The sequence below is a fragment of the Parasteatoda tepidariorum genome, chromosome 11 (genome assembly GCF_982258835.1).
Source record: "Parasteatoda tepidariorum strain Cologne lab strain chromosome 11, Ptep-v5.0, whole genome shotgun sequence".
NCBI classification, from domain to species: domain Eukaryota; kingdom Metazoa; phylum Arthropoda; class Arachnida; order Araneae; family Theridiidae; genus Parasteatoda; species Parasteatoda tepidariorum.
Window position 1 is genome coordinate 64,467,800 of NC_141765.1, and position 14,384 is coordinate 64,482,183.

Here is a 14,384-nt window from a genome sequence, read left to right on the forward strand (position 1 = left end):
CATGGATTGGTTCGAGGAACATTCGAGTGACTTTCAAGTCATGTCTTGGCCCCCAAATTCACCTGACCTTAATCCAATAGAACATTTGTGGTTCTACTTAGAAAACCAAATTCGTGCTGCCACGCTACCCCTTGCAATGTGAGGGAATTGCAGGACCAGTTGGTGAACGCTTGGTACCAGATACCTCAGACTACCTATCAGCACCTTGTGGAATTAATGCCACGGCGGGTGTTAGCAGTTTTGAGGGCTAAAGGTGGTCCTACATGTTATTAGCAGGGTGGTCATAATGTAATGACTCTTCTGTGTATAATTTTTTAATAAACTAGCAATGATAATGAAAAAACTTTTACCTTTTTTTTCTTCTTTCTCTTGAAGTTGGCTGAATTTCGATATCTTTTATACATTTATATGGAATAAATTTTGTTATTTTCAAAAATTATAAAAGTTGACTACTCATGCAATCGAAAATATAGTATTTGTTTAAAAATAAACATTTTATTTTCCTTGTATTTATAGCACTTTAAACATCAATGTTGAATATAGTGGTAAATAATTATACAGAAAGCTTATTCGAAACACAGGATCTTAAACTTAGCTAAACATAACATAGCATACTATTTCTACCCAGAAATATATTACACAGGGTGTTCCTTATTGTCAACCTTTAATATTGGTTTTTAGAACCTTTATCAAAATTGAAGTAAAAGTATACACATTAAGGGTCGCGAATCAATATTTACGTGATGGGAAAAATTGCTTACAAAATCTAACGAATCACTACTGACGAAACTGGGACTGAAAACCTCAAACTTGTTTAATTACCAGAGGAAACAGAAATTGGTTGAAACGTGAACATTTCAAAGTTTTCGACAGATTATTGTAGCTCTTTCGGTTTTTTTTCTCACCTAGGTATCATTTTGCAATTTCAAAAGTGAATACTTTTTATAAGGATTCTAAAAATACATTTTTAGAGAGACGTGTACATTGCACCCTGTATACTTTGTATAGGAAAATGCGGTATTTCATCATAACTTTAAAACAATCAAACGCTTCATTATAAACGTTAGCTATATTCTTCAAAATCTTTCTTGCAATTTAGTTGTCTGCATAAATATTCCATATTCGTGAGTTAAAAAAATTAGATAGTTGCACTAAAAGAATTTTTAAAACGTGCAGATCTAAACATTAATTTTTATTCATACCTTATAAGTAATTACATTTATACTTATCTTAATTAATTTACTATTTCAGTTAGTAGACGATTTTGATATCAAGACTATAAATCTGAAATACCTCCGAAGTCAAATGTCATTAGTAAGTCAAGAGCCAACTTTGTTTAATTGTTCAATACGAGATAACATAGTTTATGGAATTGAAGATAAAGTCAGTCAAGTTGAAATTGAAAATGCTGCTCGAATTGCTAATGTTCATGAATTCATAATAGGTCTGCCTTTGGTTAGTAAATTTGCATTATCTAAAACTTTTTTTACTTATAAAATGTGTGTATGATACAAATATTGATATCGATAATTACTTCCAAACAGGGATATCAGACAATGGTGGGAGAAAGAGGAACACAACTGTCTGGTGGACAGAAGCAACGTGTAGCTATAGCACGTGCTATAGTTAGGAATCCAAAGATACTATTGCTTGATGAAGCGACATCAGCGTTAGATACTGAAAGTGAAAAAGTGAATAATTTTGAATCATATTTTCAATATACTGAAATAGTTCAAAGTCTAAATTAATTTAAAGTCATAGATTAAAGAAATTCATATATTTCAAACATTCAAATTCACCGAGAGTTGATGCGTAAAGAGATTGCATGATATTTAAATATGGTCACTTCAGTTTAAAAATGTTACTGCCATTTAAACTGAGTTGAAAAGATTCATTTTAAAGCAAAGTTACCCTCTTTTTTAGTACAAATTCGTCTAAAAACGTGACAAGGAGATGTAGGGTAAATACAAGGAACAAATACCAAAGTAACAAGAATTTTCTTTTCCTTATAAATTGGAAATGATGCATTTTGAATCATGTAGAATTTTACAATTTTGTCAGCTGGTTCAGTTGTTTTACCAATACTGCTATGCGCTTACTTTAAGAATTTATTGCTTCTCGTTAAATTCTAAATATACTGAGTGTTACACAATTATCACTATTACTAGTTATTTTTGTAATACGAAACTAAGAGGAACAATTACAAAAGCACGCTCAAAAACTATACATACTGGTGGTAGTGAATAATTACTTTAATAAGTAAAAACTTAAAAAGGTGATGAAAATCTGATGAATTGCTATTGAGAAAGGCTAGATTATTGATATAAAGGCAAATAAAATTGCTGTGAGGAAATATAAAATGTTTCTAATAATCGCTTTTAGTTTCCTTCAGCAATCACACATGTTTTAATGTTTTCAATCTTGCCATAACCATACACTAAATTATGACTAATCCAATGACTCGTCGGATTTAGACAATGTTTCTGCCTTTTCTTCTCACTAAAATATTAATTTATGAGGCTTTTTTTTAAAACTTTGATTAGGATTCTTAAAATATATAATAAGTGTGGTGGTTACGCAACACCGCGTGTTAAAAGTAAGTATTTGCAAATAATTGGCTCTTCGGATGAATGTACCATCCTTTTCCCATCTTTCTTCACTTGTAGTAATTATTGCAGCGCTGATTCCTCGATTTTGGTTTGCCAATTATTAAAATTTCTTCTTTTGTGTCTTATGAAATGGTTGTTTACTATGCTGTTAAATTTTAAATATGCTCTGCAATAAAATTAGTATTGAAATAACCATTCGTCTTATTTTTCTGTTAAAATCATATTTTACTTTTCTGTATGATTAGAAGGAATCTTTAAGCATTAATGCATTTATTAAATAAATTAAAAATTGTGCAAGATGCTTTGTAGTCACTTCTTTTCATGTACATTTTTAGGTTTTCTGAACCCCCGACTTTCGACTTTTTGCACTTAAATAAAATGAATAAAAATAACGGAAAAAATCGAATATTTTTCGTTGTAAATCTGTTATTGTTGATTCTATTTCTATGATACATTCTGTACAATTGTTTCTGTTTAGATTGTTCAACTAGCTCTTGATAAAGCACGTGAAGGAAGAACTTGCATTGTTATAGCCCATAGATTATCTACAGTTCAAGGAGCTGATTGTATAGCTGTGATTGACCACGGAAAAGTCGTAGAAATAGGAACTCACAAAGAACTTGTGAATAAAAAAGGATTCTACTACAAGCTTATTAAAAAACAATATAAATAACGTCGATATTTTGAGAAATGTATATTTATTCTTGTAAATATTATTTATATCATTTTTTACTTTGAATTTTAAATAAACTTGTCATCAAAAATGAATGCTTCTATTATTTATGAAATTTGAAACAAATAATGAAAAATATAAATGCATAAAATAAAATCAGCATAAAATAAAATCAGCACGAACATGACGCAAAATAAAAACATTATTAGCATAACATTAAATATGAAATTAAATCAGCATCAATAAAAACTAAACTACATGAACAAATAATGTAGATATTTTGAGAAATGCATATTTATTCTTGTAAATATTATTTATCTATTTTTTACTTTGAATTTTAAATAAGCTTGCTATTAAAAACTATGCGACAAAATCACTCTTTTGAAAAATTTGAAAATGTGACTTATACATATATACCCCAAGCCCTTCAAATTTAATATGAAAAATATCTTTTTGATTAAACATTACCAATTATATTCTGACTTATAATTTCATTATTATTCTTACATGTTTGGAGAATCACTTAAGTGACTTCTTAAGAAACGTTTTTTTGTCGTTTATTTGATTATTTATTTTTCAAACTAGGATTAGTTTTTAAATTTAGGGTTCAAAACAAACCACCCGTATATCACAATAACTAATTTTCCAAATTACAATTCCATGTTGAGAAAGTTTACAGTTTTGAGAAAACGTAGTTGAGCTAGTTTTTTTTAAACGTTATCGAACATATGCTCAAGAAATTTAGAACTTTGAAAAAAAATCATTGGAAACTTTTAACTGGGTTTTATAACAACCAGATTATATGCTTAATCTTTCAAGTAATCACTATCAAAATTATATCAAAGTTATGAATGACTGTTTTTTAAACAAACAAATAAATATAAATGAATATTGAAAAATCATTTAGAATGAACTCAATTTTAAAAAAAACAATTGAAACTAAACTAAAAGCTCTCTTAAAGAGATGTACATTTTCTTTTCTACAAAAAATAAAATGCTAAAAAGAAAATATATTGATTTAAATTGGCCGAGTACTGAAAATATATATGACACGAGAAGAATATATTCTTATATTTCAGAAAATAAACCTTCACATTTTACATTTTTAAGAGTTTGACAAACATATTCTTTTAAAATAATGAAAAAGCACAAACAAAAGTAGCCAACCTACAAAAGCGGCCAACCATTGAGGCTAGAATTAAAATCATAAATATCAACAGATCTTTTATCTTCTTTGTATTAAGTTATGATAAAAAAGGTTAGAAATTCTAAATTTTCTTCAACAAGTGATTGAATCGTAAAATTAATCCCAAATAAAGTTTGAGTTAAAAATCTACATCAGCTTACAAAATTAGTTTCATGATATTCTGTACATTCGGAAAAATCTAAGAGTATATTACCGCTCCTAAAATCATGTTTGCTAAAGCACAAAAATAAATAAATAAAATGCTGGCTTCCAGAATTACATCTACTAAATGTTCAATTAAAATTTGTTTAAAGTATAAAAACTTTATAAAACGACCTAATATATTTTTAAATTTTGCGCTTTCATGCTTTAAAAAATTCAATTATTAATAATTACAAGATGGTTGTTTCTTTAATGTTATGCTGCTGTCTTTACCAACCGGCCTGTGTAGGGGTCAGGGAACTAGCCTTGCATAAGAAAGGTTCTGATTTCAAATCCCGGGCAAAAGCGTGGATGTTCCTTCATTCTCTGTACTATCTGTTCTTACTGTAGGAGCAACGTTGGCCCACCTAGTATGGTGCCCCAGCAAGAGTGGCCTACAAATCTGCCCTTCAAATGCCTGCATGACGGAGGTCATTTCTGGGGCGGGCATCTGGGTAAAAAAATGTTGCTGTCTTTTTAGCTATTTTTAAGGTCTTAGCCATGACGATGTCTTAGCTTTAAGGTCTTAGCTATTTTAAATTGTCTTTTCAATATGTAATTTTTTCGTACTCATATATTTTTTTTGCCTTGTAACATGACGGTTGTTTGTTCAATGTTATGTTGCTGTCTATGCCGACCTACCTGCTTAGGGATCGGAAAAGTGGCCTTGGTTCTGAAAGGTTCTGAGTTCAAATCCCGGACAAGGCATGGATGTTCCCAGAACCTTTCTGGTGCAAGGCCAGTTCCTTTATCCCTACACAGTCCCGTCGGTGTGAAGTAAATTAGTTGAAAATTGCACTAGTCAGTGATGAGATACAGTGAACAAGAGAAACATAGTTCCGAGTAAATTACGCGTAAAAATGTTTTGATCAATAATTCATATAAATATATAACATTTCACAACTAACTATAATGTATCCGTTCCAGATCCATAAGATGTTTCTTCTCCATCATTTTCAGCAGTCATAAGTGCTAATCTAACTCTTTTTCTTGTCAATCAACCCTCATGTGACGCATAATATATTTTTAGAGTAGCTGCCGACATTCTACAGTAGTTTTCTTTTTTAGCACATTCTTTGACTGCTGGGCTTACAATTATTTCTAATTGTTCTTAAATTGCAATTGCCCTTTGAGAGCCGTGATGGCTCAGGGGATAGAGCTTTCGCTTTCCAATGAGGTAAATCAGCTTCGAATCCCAGCAATGGCTGGTATATACGAATTCCGCATCTGGCTTGCACCGACCACAGTACTGACGTAAGATATCCACAGTGGTAGACGGATCATGGGTTAGAGTCCCCTTGCCGTCAGGCTAATCATGGGAGTTTTTCGTGGTCTTCCTCACCATGTTACGTAAAAGCGGGCTACTTTCATCAAAAAGTTCTCCACGAAGGCAAAATTTCTCCCAATACTTGATCCAGGAGTTCCCTTGTCTACTGGATTGGGTTAAAAATTACAGTGCATTGAACATTAGTAGTCGTAAGCCCAAAAAATTGGGTTGGCTGTTTTTTAACGGCGGTCATAAAATAAAATAAAATTACCCTTTGAAACTTTCATAAAAATTATTATAACTAAATATGTAGTTGTTTTAACTTTTTGTATTAAAAGTACCATTAATTATTTTCCTTAGATAATTTAAACAAATTATTTCAATAAAATAATTAAAATGAATGCATTTGTTTAAATGTTTCGATTGGAGTGAGAAAACCCCATTAATCACTTGTTCATACATTTCACAGCACGTCCTGCGTCACGCGCAGCTCTCGACGTAATATTGAATGCTGTGATTTTACATTTTTACGAAAATAAATTCGATATTTTGGGAAATGATCTTAAAGGATAAACTATCAGAAAAAAATTTGTTTTTAGAAAATTTTACGGTGTCGTTCCCTTTTAGGATGCAACTTCATGTCATTACTGTATGACAATTAATGACTTTTCGAGAGTCAATTCATGATTGTCTGAAATTTCATGACTTTTCGAGGTGAAAACGTAAGTCGTAAAACTAGAGAGAAATTTAAGCAGAATCGGGTTCAAACATGCTTTTTTTTTAGATTTGTCACGTTAAACACTTTTAAATGAAGAAAAATTGAAAAGCGCTAAAAAATAGACTAGTGAGATAGACTAGAACGATAAAATACTGCTGTCAAAACGCGTTTTGTTTCATAAATGGTAATAATTTTACTCAGAAAAACTTATCATGCCTAGATATTTATTAATTATCCTACAGATTTAGTATTTATACGTAAATATGAAACACTGTTAAAAAAATATTAAAAGAACCAAACTAAAATTAATTATTTTAAGTTTTATGCTAATACATCGAAATAAAAATTTGTGATTTGTAAACTTTTATAAGACAGTGTTAAAAACAAACATTCAAAAGTTTATTAACCTACTTTGTTTTACAATAAATATATCAGAAAGAGAGAGCATGTGCACTGAAATTATGTATAAAATAACAAAACAATATAGATAAACTGAGACAACCTTGAATAAAATATTTATCACTAATGTTAAATATTTATCACTAATATTAAATTTTTCTTCTTCAGAATTTTAAAACTATTCATAATACGATAAGACTATCCTTCATCAAATATAGTTTATTCATCAACCGTATCAGATAGTAGTAGTATTCAAACTTGTAACTTTAACTTAATTGACAATTTCATTGCGATATGCTTTTTTAAAACATCATTTAGACCCTGCACTTTGAATGACGTTTCATGATATCCCAAGGATTTGTTTCGATAGTAGCATAAACAAACTTTCACGGAAATTAAAAGGTTTCTTAGAAGTTTTCAACAGTACGTAAGGGACGTACAATATGAAAACTTCCGTGCAAAATTACCATACTGAATGGAAATTAGATTTCTGGAGAAAAAAAATCTCAATTTTGGTAAAGAAAAATATATAAATAAACTGTATTTAAACCATTTATTTGTTAATTTTTCCTTTCATATGGTAACGGTTTACTGGAAATTCAAGTTTTCAAAATTATAGTTCTTATCACCTCACATTTAGTAAAAAATAGAGAACTGAAAAATAAATTTAACCGAATAAATGAATTTTTAGGCCATACTCTGAGATATCATGATAAAATTACAAAATATTTTAACAAAATTTTATCGCATATTAAAACATCATATTTTATTGTTAATTTTAACCAAATCACAGTAACTAAGCGCTTCGATAAGAATGACCGAGCTTTTTGAAGTCCTCATACGGTATGTTTTACCATACTCTGGTAGTTTTGATCACACTTTAAAGTCTCAGGGTAGATTTTAATAATTTACTATAGAAAGCGTTAAAGTGTTAAAACTTTTGCAAATGGGTGGAAAGCTATTAAAACAACTTATCTGTTCGGAATATTACTTGCTATAAAAAGAAAAGGGTTTAAAACAGTGACAAAATTCACATAAAATATTTCTATCCAACATGATATAACATGTCATGTCCGAAGAGGAACTTTTTGTTCTGGATTAAGGTGAGTTCTGAGGAGATGAATTCTATTGCTATTGGTAAAATGGTGAACCTTAGCATGCTTGCTGATTTTCCGTCAGTGAATGCTGATTTCTGTCTGTTGTACCCCCCCCCCCAAACTCTCTAGGTTTTAATCTATTGAATTATTATGCGCGACGGTACATGCTACCGAAACTAAAGAATGTAAAGGACATGAATTTGAACCAATTTTAGAGAAATTTAGAAATATTTTGGGGAGGAATTTCAATGAATCTTGAATAATTTTAATATTAAAAAATAGCCCAGTCAAATTAGACCAGAAAACTACTAATGGTTTTGTTTCAGCTCGGGCATCCCAATTAAGAATAGTTAGTTAAGATAAGTCTGAGTTTGCGGTAATAGAAGTGAGCTGAATCTTTGAGAGTTAACAAAATGAAATTTTGGACTTTCTTCTAGTTTGTGCCTTTTAACAACTAAACGCTTGAATAAAATGCGCATTTTTTATTATGAAAATTTAAAAAAAGGAATTTAATTCCGCAACGAATGATATCCTTAAAAACTAAATTTGGTTCAATGGTTTTGCCAGAATCCCTTATCAAAGAGGAGCAAAATTTTTCGGTTAGACTAAGAAAAGCTTCACGCTTACTTTCAAGGGCTTGGGACCTAAGTGTTAATGCAAATGAAAAATAGAAATTACAAAAGCTAAGAAACATCTAAATTTGCATTCAAGATATACCTAACTTAAATAATTTTTATTTATAAGCATAAATACGCACTTACTCAAAAAGAAGAAGAAAAAGGCTTAACGTTTTTTTTTTCGTGGGTGAAGATAAAGTTAAAAAAATATTGAGCAACAAAAAATACCTCATATTTGATTTCTAGAAACTATTTAGATACAAACATCATGATAACCGATTGTTCATTTGAACTTCTTCAACAGTTTATTTCGATCACATACTTCTATTTTACGCGTGTCATTCTCATTAAAAATAACTAATTTGCGTTAAGTTCATGAAATCCAAATAATTAAAGGGAATTACAGTTTTTACTAATATTAAGGCATGGAAAAATATATATATATTTTAGGAAAAACAGACTTTTCTTTTTAATAGTTAATGATTTAGAATCACTCACTCACGTCAAACCCTTTTTTTTCGATTCCCTTTTTTTATGCTCGATTTCAAAAAAAGTATATTTCATCTTAAAGGTTATTTTTTGCCCCTTTTAGGACCTTCGTATATGGCGGAAGAAGTTGAAATGTAAGTAAATAAAAATGGGTGAGTAATATAAAGGTATAAAGGCAACTTTTCTTAGCTATTATAAACTCAGTTTCGAAAAACAAATTCTTATTCCAAGAAAAAAAATTTTTTTTGAAATAATGGGTGAAGTAAAATGAGTGTTACTGTTATTATAATTGTATGTTATTATAATTGTGTTACATTAAAAACCCAGTTATTATAAATGTGGATGAGCAAAATTTTTAGCCCTATTACGAGTTCAGTTTAAAAAAAAACGCTTTTCATTTCTCGTCAACTAAAAGACTGAAAGCGATTAAAAACTGACAGTCATTATTTACCGATTTAGAATAATTTCTTTAACAATAAATCTTTTTATCACAGATAGTAAAGTAATCAGTTGACTATCTAACATTTTAATAATCACATCTTAAGACATAATTAAGTACTTTACAAATAAATTAACGCACAAACTATTACAATAATAAAAAAATTATCTTTTTTCTTAAACAATATAAAGAGATTAGATACGAAAGGGAATGCTTAATAAATTCCTTTACGTAAAGGAATACAAGCAAGAATCAGATAGACAATCTTTTGTATTGTTAAAAAATATGATAAGCATTGATTGTTCTTCAATATTAGTTTGATTTCTATTAAAGTTAAGAAAAGTTTACCGTCAAGAAATGTTTACATATTTTTTGTTTTAATGGGCGTTAAAGAAGAATCCCAAAATCTTGTGTTTCAAGATGATAATTACAAGAATTATGGAACTATATATACATCGGAAGAAAAGAAAAGGTAATGCTGTTTATTTATTGTAATAAAAAATGTAATTTTTTCCAAATATATGTTATCTAAAGCTAAAATCAATGTCTTAAATAAAAACAAGAATGAATTTCAAAACCAAATATGTAGGAAGTGATCATGTGAAAAAAGGGAACTGTAGGCATGCACTTGAATACGTGATCATAAGCAAAAGAAAAATTAATTGGTAATCAATGTCTTAAATAAAAATAAAAATGAATTTCAAAAACAAATATGTAGTAAGTGATCATGTGAAAAAAAGGGAACTGTAGGCATGCACTTGAATACGTGATCATATAAGCAGAAGAAAAATTAATTGGTATCATTTCAAAAATACTTAAGCACTCATTCACCTTCAAATTCATGAGTATTTTGCATAAACTGTAAAAAATTTCGAATCAATTTACTGTAAAAAGTACTGGCACTCAGAGTTCCGGTAATTTTTACAGTAAAATCCATTTTTGCTGGAACATGTTACTGAACGAAAAAACTGATATATCGTTATTTTTACTGTAATAATTACCGTAAAATAACTGAATCACTCTAATTAAATAAATATTACTGTAAAAGTTACAGTATACTATATTTTACGGTAAAAATGGATTTTGCGGTAAAATGAATACAGTTATTTGGAGTTATTTAAGCCATTTTTTAATTTAAGATATCTTACTTACAGTTACACTACATGCGTTCTTGGAGTAAAGTTTTCCAAAATATATATGTTAAAAAAATGATACTGCCAAAAATAAAGCCAACTCCGCCTTAATATCATTAAATTTTAAATAATCACAAATTAATCAACAAAAAGGCAGAATTTAATATAACCCTGTAACTGAGACATTTTTATGATTAAAGAAAAACAGCTTTAAAGTAAGATAAAAAATAGGTTTTGCTTTTATTTTGTCGTGACATTGAATCACGAATAGTTATACTCTTAATTTTGAAATATTAAGTTAGCCACTACATTTATTATTAAAAAAATAGAAGTATTTATATTCGCTTTTTATAAAATGGGATAAAAATTGAATGGTGAATTTAATTTAATAGGGCGGTATTAGGAATAACTAAAAATAATTATAAATTTTTGTAATAAAGGAAATTTAAAAGCTAGGAAATAGGTAATGGCACAATTCTACGGCTATAATTCCAGCCTGATCATTCGTTTTGGAAGCTAACCTTTTTTCTTTGAGTCGTTAGATAAAATAACCATTTAAATATAAACAATTATTCTGCATCAAAAAGAATTTGGTTTTGTTGTAAAAGGGTGTATCGTACAACTGGACTGAAATTAGATTTATCAAAACGGTCCAAAATTCCTTCAAAAAAAGATTCCCATCGGAAAAATGGCAAATATCTGATTTTCAGGTGTCAATCTTTTTTAAATATTTTATTAGAACGTACATTATTTTATCTCACTCTTATTACTTTTTAACAAAATCCAATTTATAAAACTTTTACAGTTGCTTGTTTTAGTGACATTGAAATTTAGAAAAAAAATAGACGTATGTACCAAAATGCATAACACATTATAAACCATCACATTTTGATCTGAATTAAAAATACATGTAATTTCATAGCGGTTTTTAGTATTCAAGTTTTCTCTTTTGTCATGCTTAATGAGGACTTTTTTTACAGAAAGAAATCTAAAACCAAAAAAGGAAAGAAATCTTCAGAAGCTAAGATTTCTATATGGCAATTGGTAAGAAATTGAGACTTTTTCTTTCAAAAATAATAATAATAATTGTTCAAGACAATAATTTGTTAAAAACGAAAAATATAACTTAGTTATGAAGAATTTTTGAAATACGTTTCTGAAACTGTTTATCATGAACGTAAATATTTTTATTTATTTTTATGCAATCTGGATAATTATAAATAGATATTTATCCGAAATTGCATTGAAAAGCCGACACATTTTTTTTGGCTCTATGGCTATCAATGTTCCACTCTGTAACCTTGTAATTTTGAACCTAATCCAGAAGACACGGGAAATCCTGGATCAAGCACTTGGTCTTCGTAGAGAATTTTTTGATGGGACTTATCCGCATTCACGTTACATGGATAGGAAAATTACGAAAACCATCCATGATTATCCTGAGGACGAAGGGAATCTAACCCATGATCCATCTACTACATGCGTTATTTCACGTCTTCACTGTGGTTGATGCAACCTAGAACGTGTATCAAACCTGGGTCATTAGGAAGCGAGGACTCTATTTCCCCTGAACCACCTCTGCTCTGTACGAATAGTTTAACGTTAATTCCTTTCTGTATCTAAATTTTTAAAGTAAGATTTATAATAAAATAGTATAAAATATTTTACACATTCTGAATCTGTCAACTAAATACTAATTCCTAAATTGTTTTTCAATCCAAAACGTATTAGGTTATTTCTTGTTCGGGTGCTAGTAAAGTTAACAAGTTTCGGGTGTTAGTAAAGTTTCAGTTTATTGACTGAGCCAGAAATATACATTTCATTCTTACCATGTATTTATCAAATTCATTTAACCTTTATTAAACGTTACAAAAATAAAATAAACTATTTTATTGTAATTTTATGGGCCTTCAAAAGTATTGAAAAGAAACATTTTAAGAAATTTTTTAAAGCCTTTTTAGAAAAATAATAAATTAGGGAGAACTAGTCACAATGGCTACTTTTTTCAAAACTATTTCTTGAATATTTAATCTAGCTGTCATCTTGCATTGATAAATTAAAATTATATAAAATTATTTATTAAACTTAAATTTTAATTTCGTCTTCTTTATTCTTAAAATTGATGTCACAAACTGGAGATACATTTTTAAATTTACTATTTTTCGACACTATTTGTGAAAATTATTTACATTTTATTGTTGATGCAAATACGAAATCATTAAATGTGTAGATTAAACTTAAAAATTGAACAACGCATACTTTTTTCAACCAGCAATTTCAGTTTCGAACTAAGGAATGTTGCAAACATGAACATTGCATGAAATGAATTCAAATATTGGAAAAGTTCAGGAAGCTCTGGTTTACTTTCATGTTTTATAATTAAACATAGAAACATCGCACAATAATATTATATTTTAAATCCAGCTATTAAATATTAACTAAAATATGTCACAACATAAATTATGAATGTACTTCGGTAACCAAGTCTTTTTCGAACAATTACTTCTAGATTTATTTTATTCTTGGATTCTTAACGTGCTGAGGTTCTTGAATTATTATGATAATTTTAATTTTTATTTTCAGTTTCGGTACAGTAAGCCACTTGACATCTTCTTCATGATACTTGGTTCACTTTCTGCTGTTATCAATGGAGCAGGATGGCCATTGCTGGCCATAGTGTTTGGATCGATGACAAATACGTTTTTAACACAATCACCTACATCATTTTCAACTTCATATGTGAACAAATCATTTTCAAATAACTCAGGTAATATATAAATCTCTCTATCTTACATATAAATCTCCCTATCTTCGTATATGTATATATATGAAAGTTTTTTGACACACTCTTAAAAAAATCTATTGATCTTTGAACCCATATAGACAGTGAACTATAATCAGTGTAAATTTATTGCGAAAATCATTAAGTGCAAAATTCCAAATATTCGTGCTCAATTTAAACAAATTGTACCATGGTATCGAATTGACAACAGATTAATTTACGTATTAATAGGGTTCAACTATGAATAATTGAATGGTTCAAAAAAATTTTTAAATGCTAACAGTGTAGTCGGAGAATATTTATTTTTAATTTAAAAAATAATAAACTGTGTAATTACACTCCATTATTTCATGGTATTATATGTTTTGTTCAGAACAACCTCGGGCCATGCATGATGGTTGTTTTAACTACTCAATTTTTCTAAATATTTATAAGTTAAGTGCCTTTTATGAAAGCCTCATTGTGTTTTCACTTAATGAATCATAATTATAGATTATGATTACCTTCGTAATAACTACAGAGTAACACTGAGTGCGTTAAATGCTGCTTAGTTGATAATTTTTTGCATAAGTATTTAAAAAAAATTATTTATTGATTAATTATTTATAGGCTCGTTCATGGAATCAAGTGCATATGAAAAGTCACAAGCTTTAGTCTTTGAAGAAATGATGACTATGTATTCATTATACTATGTATATATTGGAATAGCTGTGTTTATTGCCTCTGTAACTCAGGTAATTATTCATTATTTTTTTAATAATTCAATTTTTTAAT

At 28.9% G+C, this 14,384-nt stretch overlaps 1 protein-coding gene across 1 annotated transcript in view; it reads left to right on the top strand.

Moving 5' to 3' along the window:
- LOC139427037 (uncharacterized) overlaps positions 1-14,384 on the top strand; it is an 82,106-nt gene that overhangs the window by 33,206 nt on the left and 34,516 nt on the right. Inside the window, exons 25-31 of the mRNA XM_071187423.2 lie at positions 1,252-1,455; positions 1,545-1,691; positions 3,088-3,279; positions 10,001-10,167; positions 11,809-11,872; positions 13,412-13,595; positions 14,220-14,344. Of these exons, the coding sequence (XP_071043524.2) occupies positions 1,252-1,455; positions 1,545-1,691; positions 3,088-3,279; positions 10,001-10,167; positions 11,809-11,872; positions 13,412-13,595; positions 14,220-14,344 (1,083 nt within the window). The remainder of the gene's footprint in view (positions 1-1,251; positions 1,456-1,544; positions 1,692-3,087; positions 3,280-10,000; positions 10,168-11,808; positions 11,873-13,411; positions 13,596-14,219; positions 14,345-14,384) is intronic.